Consider the following 22,389-nt stretch of genomic DNA (forward strand, 5'->3'; position numbering starts at 1 on the left):
CTAGGTGGTGTGAGAGTCCACTTGTGTAGAACTTTGTTGAGTAAAGATCACTTTCTTGGGAAAGGAATAAAACATCATTAAGAAAGGGAAAAGGCAAGCCCCAGAATTGCAGAAGATATTTGATACACATATAACTGAAAAGGGCTCATGTCCAAAATACATAAAGGACAGGCAATTCAATGGAAAGAAAATTGAACAGGTACTTCACAAAAAAGAAGCATCAAATGCTAATAAACTCATTAGTAATCAGGGATATACAAATTAAATTATAAAGAATACAAACCCACCAGAATGGCTACATTAAAAATACTCAAAATACAACATGTTGGAAAGAGTATGGTGCAATATAAAAATCTCACACACTACTGGGAAAGGTGTAATTGATATAATTACTTTGGAAAACTTTTTGGCATTATCTCCAAAAGCTGAACCGACACATATACTATGTGACAGAATTTTTATACCTAGGGATATACTTAACAGAAATATGAACACATGTACACTATGACATGCACAAATGTATTAACTGCACCAGTAGTCAACTGCCCCAAACTGGAAACAAGCCAAAAGTCCATCAATAGTTGAGTCAATAAATTGTGACACATTCCTTTATTGGAATACCACACAGCAATGAAAATGAGCTACACTCAATAAACATGGATAAATCTCACAGTGTAGAGTTAAAGAAGTCAGACACAAAATAATACATCCTGTATAATTTCACTAATTCAAAAACAGACAAAACAGTATTAGTAATCAGGATAATGGTTACCTTTGGGGAAAACGAAGAGGTGAGAGATTTGGAGGAGGTATGAGGAAAGCTTCTGTAATAATTAGGATATTCTATATTTTGATCAGGATAGTGGCTGCATGGTATTTTTTTTTGATAAATCATGAAATGTATTTATGATTTATGTATGCTTCTGTATGTATATTTCAATAAAAATGAAAGGAAGTATGTACATTAATATATTGGGGGAAGTGGATGAGGCTCTACCAGTTGGGCTCCTGTCTACCATATGGGAAGTGAACCCAGGGTCTCTTTGTGAAGGCAGGCTGGCCAGCGTGTAGATAGCCGATGGCCCGTGCCTGCAGAGAGCTGGCACAGCAAGGTGACACAACAAAGGGACACAAGCAGACACAGAAGAATGCACAGCAAATGGACTCAGCAGAGAGCAAGCAAGTGGCAAGGTGGGGGGGGATAAATAAATAAAATTAAAATCTTATACTGTGATTCTACCAAATTTGGTTAAAGTAATACTCACCAAATGCTGTCCAATGTACTAAAAAGAAGCACATTATAGCCTAATCCACTCTGTAATTTCTTGGGGTCTGTTCTCATTACATGAATAATTACATCCACTCCTTCAGTTCCAAAAAATTCCTGTTTATGAAGTTTATTTAAAATTATTACTTGAAGTAAATAAATAGCCCAATTCTCGCCCCACCTGATTCTGTCTCCTAGAACTGTTTTTCTACCAGAGAACTATAACAACATTGTTAGAAAGTTTAACATAAAAACTTATTTTTGAATGTGTACTCATGAGTTCTCAGGAATGTAGGACAAATTATTATAAAGCTAATCATTTTAAGAGAGATTATCAATAAACATGCCAGTTCAATGTCTTTTTACGTAAGATTTTTATCTTCCTCTTTTCTTTTTTTAGTAAACCATAAGACTTGTGCCATGTCATAATCCCTTCCATGTCATAATGAATCCAACAATCATATCAGATGACAAGACAGACAACTAGTTTAAGAAACTAAAATTCAATCCTAGAAGATTTCATCATGCTCCCAAGAAACAAATATATAAATGGTAGTTCATACCTTTAATAATTTAAATAAACTTATTGCCAAGTAATATTTTTTCTTTTCCAATTACCTTTCTCATTGCCTCATTGTTCAGTTCTCGATGCCAATAAACAGGATTATGATTATTTTTCCAAAAAAGCACAGGCACAGTGTGGTGTAATATAAAGAGAACTTGCATCAAAGCTTACAGCAAAGTATGAATTCATCATTCCCATTGCTTCTTCCTAAAATCCCTCTATTGAAACTTCCATGTTTTTAATTTTTATCTTTCCAATTCCATCCCTTACTATGTTAAGTTATCACTTTCTGAGACTAAGGATTTACTACGGAATTTTTAAAAATTCATATAGAATTTAGTTCTTGTTCTAGGTCTGAATCCAATTTCAACCAAAAATGCACTTATAATGGTACAGCCCATGTTGGAAAACTGGAAGTTTCTTATAGAGTTAAACATATTCCTACCTTATGATCCAGCAATTCCACTCCTAGCTATATACCCAAGAGAAATGAAAGCATATGTCCACAAGAAGACTGGTACAAGAATGTTTACTGAAGTTTTATTTATAATAGCCCTACAGAGGACACAGCCCGAATGTCTATAAATAGGAGAATGGGTAAATGAATTTTGGTGTATTCATACAATGAAACTATTCAGCAATAAAAAGGAATGAAAAGGGAAGCTGCTGTGGCTCAATTGACCGGGCTCCCATCTACCAAACGGGAGGCCCTGGATTCTTGTTCCAGGGCCTCCTTGTGAAGGGAGGCTGGCCTGCGCCCACAGAATGCTGACAGCCCGGGCCCCAGGGAGAGTGGAAGGCCTGCGCTCTGTGGAGAGCTGGTGCGGCAAGATGATGCAACAAAAGGGAGACAAGCAGACACAGAAGAATGCAGCGAATGGATACAGAAAGCCAGCCACAAAGGGGGGGGGGGATAAATAAAAATAAATTAATTTAAAAAAATTAATAACTGATATACACAAAAACATGGATCTTTCTCAGAAATACGATGCTGGGTGTTGGAAAGTGGACCCAAAAGAGTGATTCCATTCATATGAAGTTAAGGAATAGGTAAAACAAATCTTTAGGGGGGCTAGAAGTCAGAATAATCGTTGCACAGGGATTGGTGGGTGGAGTGGGTGGGATGGCTGGAAAGGGGCATGAGGGAATTTTTTTTAAGACATATTGCTCAACTATAAGAAGTTTACTTCAAGAATCAGGTGTTTATCAGCATGAGAGAATTTTATAGGGTAATGACAATATTCTATGTTTTGATTTGGGTGTTGGTATATATGTTTGTCAAAATTGACCCATACACTTAAGATCTATACATTTTACAGAATGAAATTATACTCCAGTTTTAAAAATGGATATTAAATTAAATTTTCAAAAGATTGAAAAAACATTTATGAGTACTTACTAAGAAAAAAGTTTAGAATGCTAGGTGATTGGGAGATCTGAACAAAACTTTGATTCACAGGCATACATACCTTCCTCTGAATATGATGTTCACAAAGACCAGATATGATAAGTAATATATCAGATTGAATTTCCAAAAGAATGGCCTCTTCCTTTTCATTAGGTTTGCTTATTATATTTTTAAACATTCCTGATATGAAAAATTTAAAGAATGTAAAGTTATTGGACACTGTATTTTATTTTGATCAATTACTGTTTAAAAGTGCTTTCTAATAAAATTTCATCAGCTAGAGAAACTGTTTTAAAAGGTGGCATTTTCATTGCAGAGCTATCTACCTAGAAGCTGTGGATAGAAGGATGATAAATGGATTATTTGAGTTGTTAATACAATCAGTAGCCCCACGCATATGGAATCAGTACAGAATTAATGGAATGTCATTAAAAAATGCCAACAACCTGATACTTTGTCCCAGCAAACAAAACTGTGTGGAAAACTATGCAGTTTCATGATCCCTTTGCAAATACATGACCAAAATGTCTGACTGCAGTTTGCCTCTTCTCTTTCTTTCTGCATGGATAATGGCTATTTTTAAGCAAAGGTATGTTTACTTAAGTGTGTTTTCTCTTCCTGTTAATTCTTTTTGCATCCTTTCCTTCTAGTTGCCTGCAAGTTTCTTCAACAACTTTAATTAGCAGTAATTCTGTCCTTTAAAAAATCCCTTTCACTTCTAAATGCGATTAAAAAGAAATTGAAAACAGCCACTTACTCATAGAATGACATTCACAATACAATTTTGCCTCAAAGAGGAATTCTCGTCTATGCTTTTAGTGAGATTAAAAGTTATTTTTCGGGAAAACGGACTTTGGCCCAGTGGTTAGGGCGTCCGTCTACCATATGGGAGGTCTGCGGTTCAAACCCCGGGCCTCCTTGACCCGTGTGGAGCTGGCCATGCGCAGTGCTGATGCGCGCAAGGAGTGCCGTGCCACGCAAGGGTGTCCCCCCGCGTGGGGGAGCCCCACGCGCAAGGAGTGCGCCCGTGAGGAAAGCCGCCCAGCGTGAAAAGAAAGAGCAGCCTGCCCAGGAATGGCGCCGCCCACACTTCCCGCGCCGCTGACGACAACAGAAGCGGACAAAGAAACAAGACGCAGCAAATGGACACCAAGAACAGACAACCGGGGGAGGGAGGGAAATTAAATAAATAAATAAATCTTTAAAAAAAAAAAAAAGTTATTTTTCCCTGTTAAAGGGGTTGGTCACTGGCATTAGCAGGAAGCCAAGGAGCAATGCTCCAAAGTAAAGAGACCATGGAGGGAAGAGGATTTGGCTCAACTGATAGAGCGTCCGCCTACTATATGGGAGGGTCCAGGGTTCAAACCCAGGGCCTCGTAACCCGTGTGGTGAGCTGGCCCACATGCAATGCTGATGCACGCGAGGAGTGTCGTGCCATGCAGGGGAGCCCCACGTGCCAAGGAGTGCACCCTGCAAAGAGAGCTGCCCCACATTAAAAAAGTGCAGCCTGCCCAGGAGTGGCAATGCACACGTGGAGACCTGACACAGCAAGATGACACAATGAAAAGAGATACAGATTCCTGGTGCCACTGCTGGCAAGAATGCAGGTGGACACAGAACACACAGCAAATGGACACAGAGAACACACAATGGGGATGGGGGAAGAGGAGAGAAATAAGTAAAACAAAACAAAAAAAGAGACAATGGAAATCACACCTTATTTCCACAACTGGCCCTGCAGGGACTATTCTTGGTCCTGTTAGGATGAATTACAGGTAGGGTATCAGACTCTAGAAAGGTTAGCTGAGGCTGCTGGAGGCCCAGTGCTGAGACATGCCATGGATGGAGGGGCCTAGGTTTATTAGGAGCATATTCTAGAAATCCAACCTGACTGGCCACAGGTCTGCTTGTCCTCTCTAGATCATCTCAATCTCTGTCCTGCATGGGTATATAGGCAGGTAACTCTCCCTGCTATTTGTAACATGGTATATTCATAATTAATTTTTTTATTCATACCGTCATACCCTTTGACTCCCTGCCTTTACCCTCTCCTTGGTCTATTTAAAATCATTATTTCTTCCAGATTCATATTCATAAAATGCTGCATTGTACATATAACCCATCTGATGAAAATTACTAAAGGTTGCCCATGCTTAAGTCTGGCATTCAAAACTCTGTCCAGCTTGGGCTCTGATAATACAATCAACCTTAAATTATTTGTTTTCATAAAACTTTGATTCCAGCTAAGAATATATTATCATTCATGTTTCTGCATCATGTCTGCTCTTACTGTCTTTCTTGCTAAACTGCCCTACTCTCACAACCCAATTTAATAAAGGCTCTAGTAAGACTGCCCAGCTTTGAAAATAACCCAAGTCTCTTTATTTTCTGTGGCGCTTACTCTGTACACTACTCATCAATGTAACACATGCTTACTTCCTATGATATACATCTTTTCTTTTGTCCCCATCAAGGGTATTGTTCTCAGTGATCTCTTCTATACAGTTCCTGACCCCAGTGCCTACACAGAAGCTACATAAACATTTACAATGCAATTACTATTTATTGAGCACATTACTAACACAAAGCCCTGTATGAGATTCAGTACAACAGGATCTCTGCCTCTAAGAACTTACATGGTAAAGATCAGCTTCTTTCAAGTTAAGGGAAAAAGAGTAATAAGAAGAGAAGGACTCTTGCTTGTTGTTTTCCCTTTTCCCTATCCCATACCCCAGTCCAGAAAGGATCAAAACTTCTTTCTGGACATATGGACGATTGTATTTCCTGGACTCCCTTGCAGTTAAACTGGAACCTTGGACTAAGTTCTGTACAATGAAATGTACATGAAAGTGATAAAATTTACTTTGTTATTATTGGAGGGTGCCAACCACCTCATTAATGATGGAGTAGGCACTTCAACAAGTGGAAAAGTTTTCGAGTAGGTATTTATAATTAGCATTTAGCAAATTATATCAAAGGCAACTACTTACTCCAGAGGCAATCACTGAAATGAATGACCGAAATAGCTATTACTTTTCAAAGTCAAGATGGGTGAGTGCTGGAAGACTTATTTTTTAATGAACAGAAAGAAACGAAACTTTTGTTTAGGGATTTTAAACACAATTTTACACTAGGCCAACATGCATGTATTTTGGGGATAAGGTGACTTAGTACATTCTCCATTCTAAGTTGAAATTAAGTATATTCTGATTATTTCATGTCAGAAAAGAAACTCATACACATTTCTGAACATCGTACCAGTGTTTTTGATATGTGAGATGCACTGTAAAATGTAATGTTATCTTCATTTAAAATAGCTCCAAAAAGACTGGCCATAAGTGATGATCTAATTACTAGAAGGACAGAACATAACAATAACCAATTAAAAAAAGGGGGGGGGATAAAGATAAATCCTAAAAAAAGTTGTATCTGAACTGAGAAATCAAATGCTTAAATAATTAGTAATTATAATGTTCCAATAAAAAGACAACTTGATATAGACAAACACTATAAAACAAAAATCAAGAAAATATCCAGGTGTTTTCTCAGCTTAAGGACAAAAAAATTGTAGAAAAACATTTGAAAGCAACCTCTAATTTATGTTTTACTTTCATTAGTAAACTAACGTGTTATATTTTACCTATCAGTTGCTGAATTGCTCCTTTTTCACAAAGATCCTGGTTTATAGTCTCATCTTCGAGGTAGACCATGGCTCTCAAGAGTCTTAAGCTGTAACGCATCTGGGCAAACTTGTTACCACGGCCACCCATACCATGAAAACTGTTACCATGACTAAAGAAGGGATCTGTGGGGGAAAATTAATAATTACTTTGTACCAAGCAATTTAAAACATAAGACATTTCAAATAAACAAAACAGAATATATCAGACATATTTCTATCTATACAATTAAAAAGAGGCTAAATTTTTGTTATACTAGCTTTAGTTTTTTTGTGAGAGAAATATCCCTGTCTTCTCCTTCTGCTCCCAGAAAAGAAAATATGCTTTAAATTTTTAACCAAATATATCATATTAAATGTACCTTTTGCAACTTGCTTCTGTTACTCAACATTATGCTTATAAATGAGTCATATCATCACTGTAGATCTAGATCATTTTATGTGCTTTCTGTATTCATTTCAGAAATAAATCACAGTTTCTTCATTACTGATAAAAACAGTGCTATAAAAAACATTCTGGGCGGTGGACTTGGCCCAGTGATTAGTGCGTCCGTCTACCACATGGGAGGTCCACAGTTCAAACCCCGGGCCTCCCTGACCCGTGTGGAGCTGGCCCATGCGCAGTGCTGATGCGCGCAAGGAGTGTCCTGCCACGCAGGGGTGTCCCCCGCGTAGGGGAGCCCCACGTGCAAGGTGTGCGCCCCATAAGGAGAGCCGCCCAGTGCGAAAGAAAGTGCAGCCTGCCCAGGAATAGTGCTGCACACACGGAGAGCTGACACAATAAGATGACGCAATAAAAAGAAACACAGATTCCCATGCCGCTGACAACAAGAGAAGTGGACAAGACGACGCAGCAAATAGACAAGAGAACAGACAACCGGGGTGGGGGGGGGGAGAAGGGGAGAGAAATAAATAAATAAATAAATCTTTAAAAAAAACAACAAACATTCTGGCTCCTGTCCTCTTGCTCCGACTGAGAAGTTTTCCATGTGACACCAGAATCACAGGGTATGCCTTCATCAAGATTTAATAAAAGCTGTCAAAACTGTTTCCCAAAATTGTTATTTGGACATGTTTGTCATTAATTTGTATTTTCTTGATTACCAATGGGTTGAGTATCTTTTCATGCTTTTTGAAGTTTTGAGATTTCCTCTGTAATGTGGCAGTCCATACCCTTATCTATTTTTATACTGAGTTGTATTTCTTGCTGATACCTAGAAGTTTTAATGAACCTGGATTCTAATCCTTTATCAGTCACAGGGGTAGTAAATGTCTTCACTCATTTTGTGGACTGATATTTTATTCAGTTTTTGTCACACAGACATTTATATAAGTTTGACAATAGTTAAATGCTTCAAGTTTTTCCTTTATAACTTAAGCTCTTGTGTCTTTTTAAAGAAATCTTTTACTATCCAATATGATAAAGGTATTTTCTCATGTTTTCTTCTAAGAGTTTCACAGCGTAACTTTTTAAATATTAAATTCACTTGGCAATTAAATTTTTTTATACATTCCAAGCATCTAAATTTTATTTTTTCACATGGAGGGCCAAATGCCCTAGTTTCATCCTTCCCTCACTGACAGGTACTCAATAACTATTAATTCTTCTTCTTGCTAGACAGCATTTTCTCTTTGTCTTATAGTCTTCTGTAAATATAAAATGATAGAGAAAATAACTGGTTTATTTAATGTATAGTAATTTAACAAGATTAAATCTAGCAATTCAGCATATTAGCAGCTGGAGAATTTAAAAAATAGGCTATACTTTTTTCCTCCCTCATGGATAAAAATGAGTAATATTGATGATCCTATGAAAATTCATTATACAAAATTATTTCCAGAGCAAAATTGTTACCAGAAAAGAGTGCAATCTCTTCCTTATAACATTTGCCTTAAGAATACATTTCCAGAAGTGGTTATGGCTCAAGTACCTGAGCTCCCGTTTACCATATGGAGGACCTGGATTCCATCTCCAAGACCTCTTGTTTAAAAAAAAAGAAAAAAGGCACCCCAGACCTGCCTGGTGTGGAGAGGCACAGGCTCCCGTGAGGTAAAGCAATACACCAAAAAAATGAAGACACAACTAGATAAAAAAAAAAGAATACATTTCTTATTTTCTTTTTAAGAAGTTAAGAATTCTGAGAATTGAAATAAAACACTAATATAAATTGGAACTCTGCTAATTTGGTAGACAACACATGGAGTTATTACTTCTGGCTAGATAACTAGAATTTAAGCTTCTTGAAGACAAAGATTGGAAAAAAAAAAAAAGAATTGAAGGTATTTCCGGTACCTTAAGTGGTAAAAATAAAAATAAGAAAAATATATGTTAAATTAATTAAAATGTTGTCAAGACTTTGTATACTTTTTGGATAGGCTCAGTAAAACAAACATTTAAGTCAGACTAACCTGTATGATTTCTTTTAGTGAGTAGTAGTTTATATTTTATTTATTTGCACTAAGTATAATTATGGTTCTGACATATACTATCTAATTTTAAATGAAATCTCAGTGTTTTTTTTTCTTAAAATGTTACATGTAAATACACTAAGATCACAGGAAAACAGATAAACAGATGTACACATTTTTATTTCTCTTCATTTGAATTTTTTTTAATGCATATTGAGAGTTCAGTTGAAATATACAGATTAGAATTTTAACAGGAATTTTGAAAGACCACTCACCATCATTCTCACACCATTCTAGAAATGCAAGGACTCGAGCATTTCCCTGGCATGACATATACTCTTCTATTAATAAAGGAGCCACTGATGACAATGTGGCAATTGCATGCAGTTGCAGTTCTTCATGCTGTGCGGCAGACCATTCAATTATTTTGTGTTTCTCAGGCTTTTTAACATAAGTAAACAAAGCCAGGATGACATTACCATCAATTAATAGCTATGAGAAAGGAAAGAAGTATTTTGTAGATAAAACTTTTTTTAATCTAAGAAAATTAACTAAAAGATTCCTAATTTGATTATATTTCTATTGATTATATTTCTGTCCTAAATACCTCCACTTAGGATAGGTACCAAAGACAAACAAACAAAAACAAAGCACAAAGCCAACAATAATAATAATTGACTATGATTCCCTTTTCAGGGCTGTGCACTCTCTAACTGATAATAATATAAGTTTTAATTTTGTTGTATGTGCTATTTGTATATACAATTTAGCTCTACTTATGATAATACCACAGGAGTAGAAAATATGGAGCAAATAAACTGCTGGCATTCCTCTTTTCCTTCCCTGTTTTTAAAGGAAACATTTCACAGACTCAGTTCTGTACTATAAAAGCAATTTTGTCTGCAGTCTGATTATGGCAAATTTTTAACCACACACAAGAGAACTTATACTTTCTATTAAATGAATGTCAGTGAGGTCACAAGACATATTTAATTATATGTCTGATGTTTTTAAATTGCACTGAATTAACATCTAAAGAAAAAGAAAACAAAAAAGCATACCTATTATGGTATGGCAACAGAAAATTATAGGTGATTCTGATTATTGTGTATAAATGGTTTACAAGGTAGAAAACACCATGTGCTATTTTCTATTCAGTTTTTTTTCATTTGGCATTATTTTATAAAGACATTTACTTTTTTCACAAGAACTTCTATGAATTTTTCTTATTCTCTATCTCCATATGAAAGAATACAAGATTAGAGTTGAGAATATCTGGTCTTAAGCCCCAGCATTATTACAGTTTAGTTGTATGATTTGGGGCACAGACAGAGATATTTAGCTTGTCAGCTTCAATTTCTTCTATTACAAAAGAGAAATAAGATTAACCATTAAATGAAGTTTTATTGTGAGAATTAAGGGGATCATGTTTTTGAAATGCTCTGTGAACTGCAAATAACAGTGTACACATTATCACTATTATTATTGGACCACAAATATCTATGACATAAAAATCATAGTAGATTCTAAAGCTTACCATTTTCTTTGTGCCATTTGACTCTGTTATCTATAACATATTACTCGGTCAACTAAAATAGGTTTATAAACTGTAATGTATATTTATAGTCCCTAGCATTTTAATGGTTATATAATACTCCACTGTAATAATAATCCATATTTTATCGGGACATTCTCTAACTGGCACTTCAGGAAAAAACACTTAAATTCTATACAATATTTTATTCTGATATAAACAATAAAGTTACAGGATAAAGACAATTTTTCTTTCTCTGAGCATAATATACTATATATATTCTTCAAAGTGGTATTAACAAGAAAATGTTGAGCTCACGTAATCCTCACAATAATCACATGAGGGATGTGTTATCATCATTTTGAAGTTATTTGAGATTTACAGAAACTAAACAACTTATTCAAAAATCACATAGCTAGAAAGTGATAGCACTGGAATTCTACCTGACGAAAGCCTTAACTGCTATACTATATTACCTTTACATTATTGTTAACGATAGTGATAGAATGAATTCAGACTTCTGTTATCAGGGTGACCTGTTGGTACTTGAAAGAGCCTTCACCACAACTTCACAAGAGCCCTGTGAACAGGGCAGTAGAAGTATTATAACCTATCTTTTACACAAGGAGGTAAGCCTCAGAAAGCTTAGGTGATTTTCTAAGGCCACATAATCGGTAGGTGATTAAGTCAGAAGTGAAATTCTGTTTCAGTGTTCTTCAAATTACATTGTGCTGTTATGCAGGAAAATGAAGGAGTAAAATAAATTCATGGATAATAAAAATAGCAAAGAAATTAGGTCTATTAGAGAACAAGTAGATTGTAGGTTTACAAGGCTTTGAGATTGGTGTCAGAGGTCAACAATATTCTCCAGCATTAAATCATTCCTTGTTACCATGGTCAGAGACAGAATATTAGGCTGAAGGGGACTTATGAAACTTTTTCCATCTTGTGTTCTGTTATTCAGAAGATATCAATATATCAATGAATCTCTTAAATTCTCCTATTTTCTTTGGTTCACGTGGTTTAAACTTAGATAAGTTTACTTTTATTAACAGATAAGTAGAGGAAATTTTCAAAAGCTGAAGTTCAAGCATTAGGACTTTGTTACTTTTCATCGTAAAGATTTAGATAAAATGTTTATAGTCATGACTTTAAAATAAGCTACATTATGAAGTGAGATGACTTTCATTTATTTTTCAGTATTCTTTACCTGTATAGTAGGCAAATCTTTACATAAAATCACAATTATATTGAATAGCAATTTCTTCAACTCAAAATCTTCATAGGAATTAGAAAGTTTAAGACCTTTCACCAAAGGATTTTGACTTTTAACTGTGAGGAAAAAAATAAAGTGGGAAGTGAAAGCAAACATAATGTACAAGATTTGTTAAAATAATTATAAGAAGTTGAAAGTTTTATGGATGTTACCTTCATTAAAGGTTGCAAATAATATCAAATCCCTGGTAAAACCACTTTCCTAGTACAAATACACAAAACAAGCAGAAGAATCAATTAATTAAATGCAAGGTAAGATACAGATGTCCATGTTTACCTAATATTTAAATATCCTTATCAGATTCTCCTACTGCCATTAATTTGAATTCATGAAATACTAATAAAAATAAGGGGTGACTGCAAGAAAATAAAAGCATAAACATCAGATAAATTTGCAATTTATTTAATTTTGAACTTACTTTTCTATATTTTTCTATGAACATGTAAGTTCTGTGAACTTACTTTTCTACATTTGAATGTACTTTTCTACATTTTTCTATGACTGTTTTACAAGATACTGTTTAAAATGTGGTAAGAAGTCAAAATGCATTAGGCCTACAAAGTTACTTATGCAATTTATTATCTATACCTTCAAGTGACACAATAAGGAAAAAAAGCCATTTATTTTCAACAATTTCTGTTCTTAAAACACCCTCCATCTCTACCACAATCATTCTTATAAAATATTTTATAAAATAAAAGATAATATTACCACTTAACTTTTCCACTTAAACTGGAAAAACCTTGAAGAATGACCAGAATTGCAAACATTTCAGCAGTAAAGAATTCAAGCATGCCATAGAAATCCTAGGTGGACTTTGCATATCAGGAAGAGTTTGTAGGGGCATACCCTGGGTTTTTGAGTTTGCAGGTATATAGGATCCATATGATGGTCTTTTAAAAATATATATATATATTTAAAAATATATTTAGATTACATAAAATACTACATAAAAAATATAAGGGATTTCCATATGCTGCACTCCCCATACCTTCCTTCCACTTTCCCCCACATTAACAACTTCTTTCATTAGTGTGGTACATTAATTGCAGTTGATGAAGACATTTTGGAGCACTGCCACACAGCATAGACTATAGTTAATATTGTAGTTTACTCTCTCCCACTCCATTCTGTAGGTTATGACACGATATATATCATTGATGTGGCCACTATCTCCACATCAACGATATAATTTCTTCCCTTGCTAAAATCACAAAAGTCTATAGTAGAACACCAGTAAGTCCACTCTAGTCCATATTTTATTCCCCAATCCTGAGGATTCTGGGATGGTGATGCCCATTCCACCTCTAATTGAGAGGGACTTCGATCCCATATGGATGATGGATGGGACTCATGATTGTCTTTAAACGTAAAGATGTTATTCTTTTGACTAGAGGCTTCAGAGACACATAAAAGGGCCACCTACACATTGCAGCCTTGACTAGTAGGCTACTGTAGGACTGTTTCCCCATTTGCACAGTACAAATTACATGACTTTTCTCACGTATGTTGGGGTTTACTTGATGTCCACCGATGTGGGGCTCTGACCTTTACAGCCAACATTTCATGGAGTACTTAGAAAGTATGTAGCTGATGTATGAACACTGTTGTCAAAGATCCCTACCCTAGGATTTGAGCCATTCAACAGTTTTAACATTATAAAATATGGGCAGGCTCAGCTTCTGGTATGGCTGAGTAGCTCCTATAAGATAAACTTCCTGCAGATAACAATGAAGCCTCAGGGAAGACCCCCAGTCTGTACTTTTGTGGTGATGGTAAAACTAAACCTAAGTTCTTAGTGCCCTGAAGAACCAGAGGATAGAGTTCAGGGCAATCCTAAAGACTGGGAAGTAAAGGAAAGAATCCTCAAAAGGAGAAAGCCAGAGAGTGGGAATACGAAATTCTGTATATAAATGCTGCCCAAATCTCTGGATGACCCATGAATTGTGCAAGTGCAGGGAACACTTCAAGTATTCCAGGTAGGGCTAAAAGAAAGAAACTGAGATTTGAGATGCCATCAACCACAGGGATGAGTCCAGCCAAGTAAAATGCCTTTTAAAATAAAAAATCCTCTTCAGAGGAGTACACTAGATCCAGAGCAAAGATGCTCCTAAGGAATGGAAAGATAGGAACACTCAGAAGAGTAACAGATATTATAAAAGGGAACCAAATGGAAATTCTAGAACTGAAAAATATATCAGAAATAAAAACTTACTTGATAGGATTAACACCAAAATAGGGATGACAGAAAAATGAGTCAATGAATTTAAAGATATATACCAATACATATGATCTAATCTGGAGAACAGAGAGAAAAAATGATCGAAAAAAGTAACCAGAACCTCATGGATCTGTCAAACATATAGGTAATCAGAGTTCCAGAAGGAGAAGAAAGAGAAAAAGCTGAAAAAATACTTGAAAAAACAATGGCCCCAAATTCTCCAAATTTGATCAAAGACAAATTAATAAATGTAAGAAGCTCTGAGAAACCCAGCAGGATAAAACAATGAAAATCACACCTTTGCACATAAGAGCAAAACTGCTGAAAATCAGAGAGAGAGAAAATCTTTAAACAGCCAGAGGGGAAAAAAAGATACATAGCTACTTTGTACACAGGAGAAGAAAAATTAGAATGCTGAATACCACTCTTCAGAAACAATCAGGCCAGAATACTATGGAACAATATATCCTCAAGGGAACAATTATCTTTAAAGTACTGAAAGAAAAAAATTCAACTTAGAATTCCTTTTTCAGTGAATACAGACTTGAAGAATTAAGGTGAAATAGATATTTTCAGATTTAAAAAAGCTAAGAGAATTTGTTGCCTGCAGCCATCAGACCTGAACAATAAGAAATGCTAAAGGAAGGTCTTTAGGTGAAAGAGAAATTATACTAGATGGAAACTCAGATCATCAAGAAGGAAAGAAAAGCACCATAAATGGTAAAAATGTGGATAAATTATAAAGTAGGAGGATGATTCCAAATTTCCAAAGGGATGCAAATAAGCACAGGCAGAGTGACAAGGAAACTGGTGACTATCATGACATTACAACATAAGCTGATACTACAACAAAATACATAAATATTACAACACAATTTTAAGAGCCCCATCCCTCCTCATACTCACTACTTCCATAATTAAAATTAATGCAATTTAATCCATACTTACAATCATTGGTGCTCCAGGGTTTTGAGCTATAACTGTAGTGATCACTAATATATCATTTCTAAGCTGACGATCATAATGACTAAAACCTCTCATAAACAGATTTTTAAATACTTCCTTCAAAGACCTAGAAAGTAAAATCAAATTTATGTATTTTAAAAGAAATGCTACTTAAATGTCTATCAACAAAATCCTCCTTTTTATATTATACTATTTATTTCAAAGTATTTCTAATCTTAGTCACACTTCCAAATCTGTCTCTAACTCACTCTGCACAGGTAAGACTCTACCAATCCATTCTACATATGGCGGTCAAAGTGACTGCTATAAAAATGGAAGATTCAACCACATCATTTCCTTTTTCCTTTTTAAGATCCTTTTAAAGGCTTCACTTAGCCCTTAGGATAAAGTCCTACCTCCTTAAAGAGGCTTACCAGGTATCTCATGCTATGATCCCTACTGACATTTCTACCCTCATCTTTCACCATTCTACCCTGTACTTTCTGCTCTCAGCACACTGAATTTTGTTTTTAATATATTCCGATTTTGCTAAATTCTATTTTTCCTTCTGTCCTCTCTAAGATGCTCTCTACATGCAGAAATCTTGTTGCTGATTCCTATTTATCATACAAATACAAGATTAGAGTTCATTTCCTGCATGAAGAGTTTATTAACTACTCAAGTCTGGGCAAGATTTTCTCTACAATGGACAGTTGTCCCGGAACCCATTTGCCCTTCTTACATTAATAGTATCCTTATCTTAATTTAGACAGTCACTCTTCCCCACTCTTGGTCCTGTAAAGCTGTTTTCAGTTGCCTTTTAGCTAGTCACAACATATCTTCTTTCTGGCAGCAAAATGGGCATATAATGGACATTTTCAGGTCATTCAGGGCTAACATAGACTCAATTTGAAGACTCTTCTTCAAGCTTTCAGAATAGCAAGGCTCCTTTTCTGCTTGATTTGTTGTTGGGTTGATATGAACCTAAACTTCCTAGGTCACACCATGTCCAGCTGGAATAAGGCCTAAGTCTTGATATTAGCTGAGCCTGGAATCCAGATGTAAATGAAATCAGTTTTAGTCTTGACTTTTTAACTATGTGAACCCTGAAAGTCTCTATATTGTTTAAGTCAGATGATTACAGTTTTCTGTCACAGGCAACCTAATCCTCTCTGAAGAACACAAACACCTTGTGATAATTTCTTTCAAAACATTTTGCACGTCTCTTTTAGTCATCTATTTACTCATCCATCTCCCCTATCATACTGTAAATTACATGAAAGTAGATACCATGTCTATACTGTTTTCAATTGTATTTCTACAATTCAGTAGTGGACCTGGCACAGTGCAATTATTATTATTTTTTAAAGATTTATTTTTTATTTTTCATCCCCTTCCCTGCGCTTCCCCCCCCCCTCCATTGTCTACTCTGTGTCCATCTGCTGTTGGTTCTGCTGTATCCGCTTATTCTTGTCAGTGGCACTGGGAATCTGTGTCTCTTTTTGTTGCGTCATCTTGCTGCATCAGCTCTCCGTGTATGCAGTGCCACTCCTAGACAGGCTTGCACTTTTTTTCGCGCTGGGCAGCTCTCTTTATGGGGCACACTCCTTGTGTGTGGGGCTCCCCTATGGTGGCAGGACACCCCTGCATGGCACAGCACTCCTTGTGTGCATTAGTACTGTGTGTGGGCCAGTTCATCAGACTGGTCAGGAGGCCCTGGGTTTGAACCCTGGACCTCCCATGTGGTAGGCGGACGCTTTATCCATTCAGCCAAATCCACTTCCTAATAATTATTTCTTGAATAATGGAACGAGCAACTTGAAGGTTTAGTCATATTTTACTGCCAGTTCATGTACCAGTATCTGGACAATAAGAACTCAGTAATTACATGTACAAAATGAAAAAATGAGATAGTTCTCCTAAATGTCTAACCTTACTTTTACATATTCATATGAATAATTTAGTGTTGTTACAAGCTACCTTAAGAGACTTCCACATAGAAAAGTGTGATTTGTTACTGTGCAGATTCATTTATATGATGGCACAGTATAGAGATGTCCTGAAATATAGCAGTAACATGAATCAAAAGCCTAATTGAGCAGAGAGATTTGGTGGATTATTGGAGGATCTTTGCTGAGTGGCTGTGGCTCTTCCTTGGAGTAGAAGAAGTGGTGCCTCAGTCAGAGCAGAGGCCTAAGAATTCAGCTTTGGGTGGAAGAAAAAGATCCAAACCAAGCAAGACTGCTTGCAAATCCATTGTTGGAAAGCCTCCTGTAAACAGCTGGTCACTAAGGCTGCCCAGAAAAGTGCCACCTCTACCAGCGGGATCCCACTGTTACAAACCCAGAACTACTGTGCTTTGGGAGATTTCATCGTTACCAGAAATCGACCAAACTTCTGATCAGGAAGCTGTCTTTCCAGAGGTTGGTGAATGAGAATGCCTAGGACTTCAAAACTGACTTGAGGTTTCAGAGCGCAGTCATTGGTGTGCTTCAGGAGGCTAGTGAAGCACACCTGGTGGGTTTATTTTAATAATCTATGTGCCATCCATGCTAATAGAGTCATAATCATACCCCAAGTCATCCAATTGGCTCGCTGGATATGGAGAGAGAGAGCTTAAGAGAAGGCAGTTTTTGTTTTTTTTTTTTAATGTTTAAATTGGGGAATTACAGAACTATGGTTTTTTTTTTCCTTAAGATTTTATTTATTTATTTAATTCCCCCCCCTCCCCCGGTTGTCTGTTCTGTGTCTATTTGCTGCGTCTTGTTTCTTTGTCCACTTCTGTTGCCATCAGCGGCCCGTGAAGTGTGGGTGGCGCCATTCCTGGGCTGAACTTCTTTCACGCTGGGCAGCTCTCCTTATGGGCACACTCCTTGCACGTGGGACTCCCCTATGCAGGGGACACTCCTGCGTGGAACGGCACTCCTTGCGCACATCAGCACCGTGCATAGGCCAGCTCCACACGGGTCAAGGAGGCCCGGGGTTTGAACCGCGGACCTCCCCTGTGGTAGACAGACGCCGTAACCACTGGGCCAAGTCCGTTTCCCAAGAGAAGGCAGTTTTTATGGTGTTTTGTAGTAAATTCTGTAAAATACTTTGGTTTAATTTGTGACTTTTAAAAAAAGAAATTGTTTATAATATGTTGTATTTGTACTTAAGTCATTCCATCTTTCACTTAGGATGATTGTGAAGTGACTGTTCAGACCTCAGTGATAGCACTGTTGCTCAGGAGTGACAAGTTGCTAATAGGCAGAAGGGATGAGTGATATTTCTTGTTTCTGTATGTTAATGACTTGTTGGGTAGCTATTAAAGTACTAGAATTGATAAATGGTAAAGTATACTTTTACAATAAAACTGGTTATGACTTGATTCAAGTGTTTAACAATTGGGGCTGTTAAGTCTGACCATACATCACTGAGATTGAATGTGGGATTTTCAAGCGTGAAGATACAAGTCTTAATCAGCGTACCTTGCAGATTCCTTAAAAAAAAAAAAAAAAGTAAACCTGGCAGCTATAGATACTATGTGCATTTATAAAATAGCTGTTTTATATATTGCAGGATCAACATTCTAAAATTAAATATTTTACATTCATGTGCGATGGGGAGTCTTGTCATTAAGGTGTGTGTAATTTTAGAGTCTAGTTGGTTTTCTCCTAACTAGAGTGCTTGATTTCATAGTAGTAAAATGCTATTCTACATTATACCTTGCTTAAGCCCTTGTTCTACCACATGTTAACTAACCCTCTAGCTCAGGGGTTCTTAACAAGGGGTCCGTGAGCTTGAACTGAAATTCAAAAAACATTATTCTTATGGGGATGTGTTGGCACAGGTGTGATATATTTATTTAATAACACACAGTATAGAGTGGACTTAGTAAGGGGTCTGTGGTTTTCACCTGACTGGCAAAGGAGCCCATGGAACAAAAAAGGTTAAGAACCCCTGCTCTAGGTGATAATGCAGACACTAAGAGGGGATTTATTTATAAGGGCTCTAGAATATGTAAGTTATTCACACCAGCATCATCTATTACAAGTAATCTAAACTAATTAATTAGTGCAGTTTTCATTGTGTTGTGATTGGTCTCATAACTAGGTTGACTTTTTCTCCTCTATCAAGATGAAACTATAACAAAGTTCTTTTCCTTGTGGAGTTTGTAGTATAATCACCCTAAGAGTAAACTTGTTGTGGGAGAGGGACACAAAGCTCCAGCTTATTGAACCTCTGCCAATTAAGATGTCAGGTTATGTAACATCGGGCACATTGTACTGGGAAAAACACTTTTATAAAGATGGCCTTCAAAGTAGTTTTAAAATTTATCCTTCAATTTAAGTTTATAGGTCAATTATGGATGTTGACTAAAGTTACAAATACATTTGTTTATCTGAAAAAAAGTCTAATTGAACACAGATTCAAACAGAGAAGTTAGTTATGTCATGGCTATCATTTAAAGGGTAAAGAGCATTCTTATTCTAACCAGGTATACTTACAGCAAACATTCCAAATTACTAAGCTGTTGGATTATTTCTTCTTTTGAAGATTTTTCCAATAAGTTCCAAAGTATTTCTGATGAACGAAATAGAAGCTGTCCAGAGGGATCAGAATCATTGAGGTGAGCACAGATTCCACTGGCTGCTTGTGCTTTCATCATTAAAGTACAATTAACTTCTGAAAATAAAGTTTAAAAAGTGTTATGTTATACAGCCTTGATGCCTTTTGTCTGTTTTTTTTTTTTGGAGGGGAAATAAAAGTTTAAAAAAACAGTCTTGACATTCTTAGAGTAAAACAAAAATGGTTAAGAATAAAGTGCTCAAATTTAATAATTTTGTACAAACCAGAAGTTGAGAGATGCTGCAGAACTTTAAGTACCCAGAGTTTCTCAACAAGTTGATTTTCGAGCAAGGTCATTGACTGGACCATTGTTTTTGCCAATCCTCCAACTTCAGCCATCTGAATCTTATATGATGAACTAGCTTGCTGGTAACCTAGCAATAATCAATTATGAAAGATACATGGTTATGTCATAGAACGAGCATCTATATTAGGAATGAGTAATTTATCACTAACCACCAACAAAAAAACTTTAAAAATGTTCATGGTATTTAAAATTGGTGTAGGAAATGGATGGGCAAACTTCTTGTATAAAGGGCCAATAGTATATATTTTAAGTTCTACATGCCATACGATTTCTGTTTCAACTACTCAACTCTGCCATTGTAGCATGAAAGCAGTCACAGACAATATACAAATGAATGGGCATGGCTGTGTTTCAAAAAAAATTAATAGCAGGTTGATTTTGGCTTGTGGGCCCTAGTTTGCTAACCTTTGGTGTAGTATCTGAAACAGCACCACAGATTTTGGAATCATATCTTAAATTCCAAAAACAGGAAAATGTTTATCAGTAAATATGTCTTTCTGTAAAGGAAAATGGGATGATTACAAACACTGAATGTTTTCCCTATTCATGCCAATGAGTTAGCTTCAGTGCTTTCATAGGCCAACAACTACATGGTGTGAGCAATACAAGAAGAGATGAAAAATATAACACTGCTCTGATATATGCTACTGAATTAATGGTATTTTAGGGAAGCCTGATTCTTGGAGACATGTTTTGTAAGAATTTTCCTTCTACCTTAGCACTTGTGAGAAATACCTTTTGATGCAGTTGCACAGGTGCCTGCCCAACCATATTCAACAAAAGGGTACTTGCCAACCTGAGATCAGGCTATTTTCTCCCCTACTGATCTCGCTTATCTAACTCCCTGACTTCCTGACTTTTGGGACCAACTAAATTCTTTAACCTTGCCATAGTCCTGAATGTTTGTCATTCTGTCTTATCTTTCTTAATTTGATCTCTGACCATGGACAAGTCCCTGGCCATTCATGTGTTGGTTCTCCATGGCCCTAGCAGTCATTTTTTAAGTCCTGAAAAGTATAAAGAGAAAAACAAAAAATGCCTATGATTTCACTCTCTAGAGATAACAACATTGACATTTTGGGATACTTCTTTCTCATATATTTTTAATGCAAGTATATAATTTTAACAATATACTGTATACTGAATTTTATAGTCTAGCCACTCAACATTTTATTGTAAACTTTTCCCATGCTGTAAATTATTATTCAGAATCACTTTTATTTGCAAAATAGTCCATCATGTTGGTGAACCAAAAATGTACTTTATATTTAATGTAGTACATCTTTATATTGAGTTTATATTTCTATAAAAGTATATAGTAACATTAAGGAATGTGGACTTGATTCCTGAGTTCAGGGCTAGGCCTCTTATAATAGCTCTACTGAGGAAACTTCAGCTCTGGGCCCAGATTCCCAGCCATGTCTATCACTTGAAACCAACTGTGCAATAGCTAGTTAGAGCAATGCTAAGGCTCATAACTTTCAGAGTTTGATCAAATTAAGGTCAACCACACATCTCTGCACCTCTGTCTTAACTCATACATTGTTTGTCTCCCTTCCCTTATACCTTAAAGATGAAGGGTGCCTATATCTTAACTAGATTAACCTTAAGCTAGTCCTCTTGATTCCATCCTCCTATGCTTCCCTTAGGAATTTCATTCTCCCAATTCCCATTTACTAGCTTCCTGCTCCTGTGCCTACAAATTTAATTTCTTCCTATCTCTAAAACAAATAAAAAATAAAACCTAAACACAATTTTTTGCCTTGCTAGCAGTTGATCTGTCCCCCATCTTCCTTCTTTCTCTTCACCATGTGACCTTAAAATATAAGTCTGCTTTCACTGCCTCTATTCCTTTATTCCCAATCCCATTGCCTCTACACTCAAAACAATCTCATTCTTTAACCCTGCAGTACTTGCCAAAGATGAACTACAAGTGTATAGCAAAAGATCTGCCAAAGGTGGACTAGAACTTTTAAGATATCACATTAACCTGGCATTTTCATTCAATTACTTCAGCCTCTACAGTATATTTGACACAATCCACTTTGTACTTCATTAAACATTCAATTTATTGGCAACGTGATATAGTAGTCTTTAGGTTTCCACCTTCTTCTTTGAACTTCCATTTCCTGCCACTTTTTTTGGGTCATTTCTTCCAAACCTCAAT

At 36.1% G+C, this 22,389-nt stretch overlaps 1 protein-coding gene across 3 annotated transcripts in view; it reads right to left on the reverse strand.

Annotated features, from left to right (window-relative positions):
- CFAP69 (cilia and flagella associated protein 69) overlaps positions 1 to 22,389 on the reverse strand; it is a 75,892-nt gene that overhangs the window by 17,086 nt on the left and 36,417 nt on the right. For all 3 annotated transcript variants that reach the window (XM_058297013.2, XM_058297012.2, XM_058297014.2), the window contains exons 7-15: positions 20,140 to 20,289; positions 19,795 to 19,972; positions 15,308 to 15,431; positions 12,291 to 12,339; positions 12,073 to 12,194; positions 9,604 to 9,820; positions 6,881 to 7,045; positions 3,302 to 3,420; positions 1,266 to 1,384 (exon numbers count right to left, since the gene is read on the reverse strand). In XM_058297013.2, coding sequence (XP_058152996.1) covers positions 1,266 to 1,384; positions 3,302 to 3,420; positions 6,881 to 7,045; positions 9,604 to 9,820; positions 12,073 to 12,194; positions 12,291 to 12,339; positions 15,308 to 15,431; positions 19,795 to 19,972; positions 20,140 to 20,289 — 1,243 coding nt within the window. The remainder of the gene's footprint in view (positions 1 to 1,265; positions 1,385 to 3,301; positions 3,421 to 6,880; positions 7,046 to 9,603; positions 9,821 to 12,072; positions 12,195 to 12,290; positions 12,340 to 15,307; positions 15,432 to 19,794; positions 19,973 to 20,139; positions 20,290 to 22,389) is intronic.

The sequence above is a fragment of the Dasypus novemcinctus genome, chromosome 5 (assembly GCF_030445035.2).
Source record: "Dasypus novemcinctus isolate mDasNov1 chromosome 5, mDasNov1.1.hap2, whole genome shotgun sequence".
Lineage (NCBI taxonomy): Eukaryota > Metazoa > Chordata > Mammalia > Cingulata > Dasypodidae > Dasypus > Dasypus novemcinctus.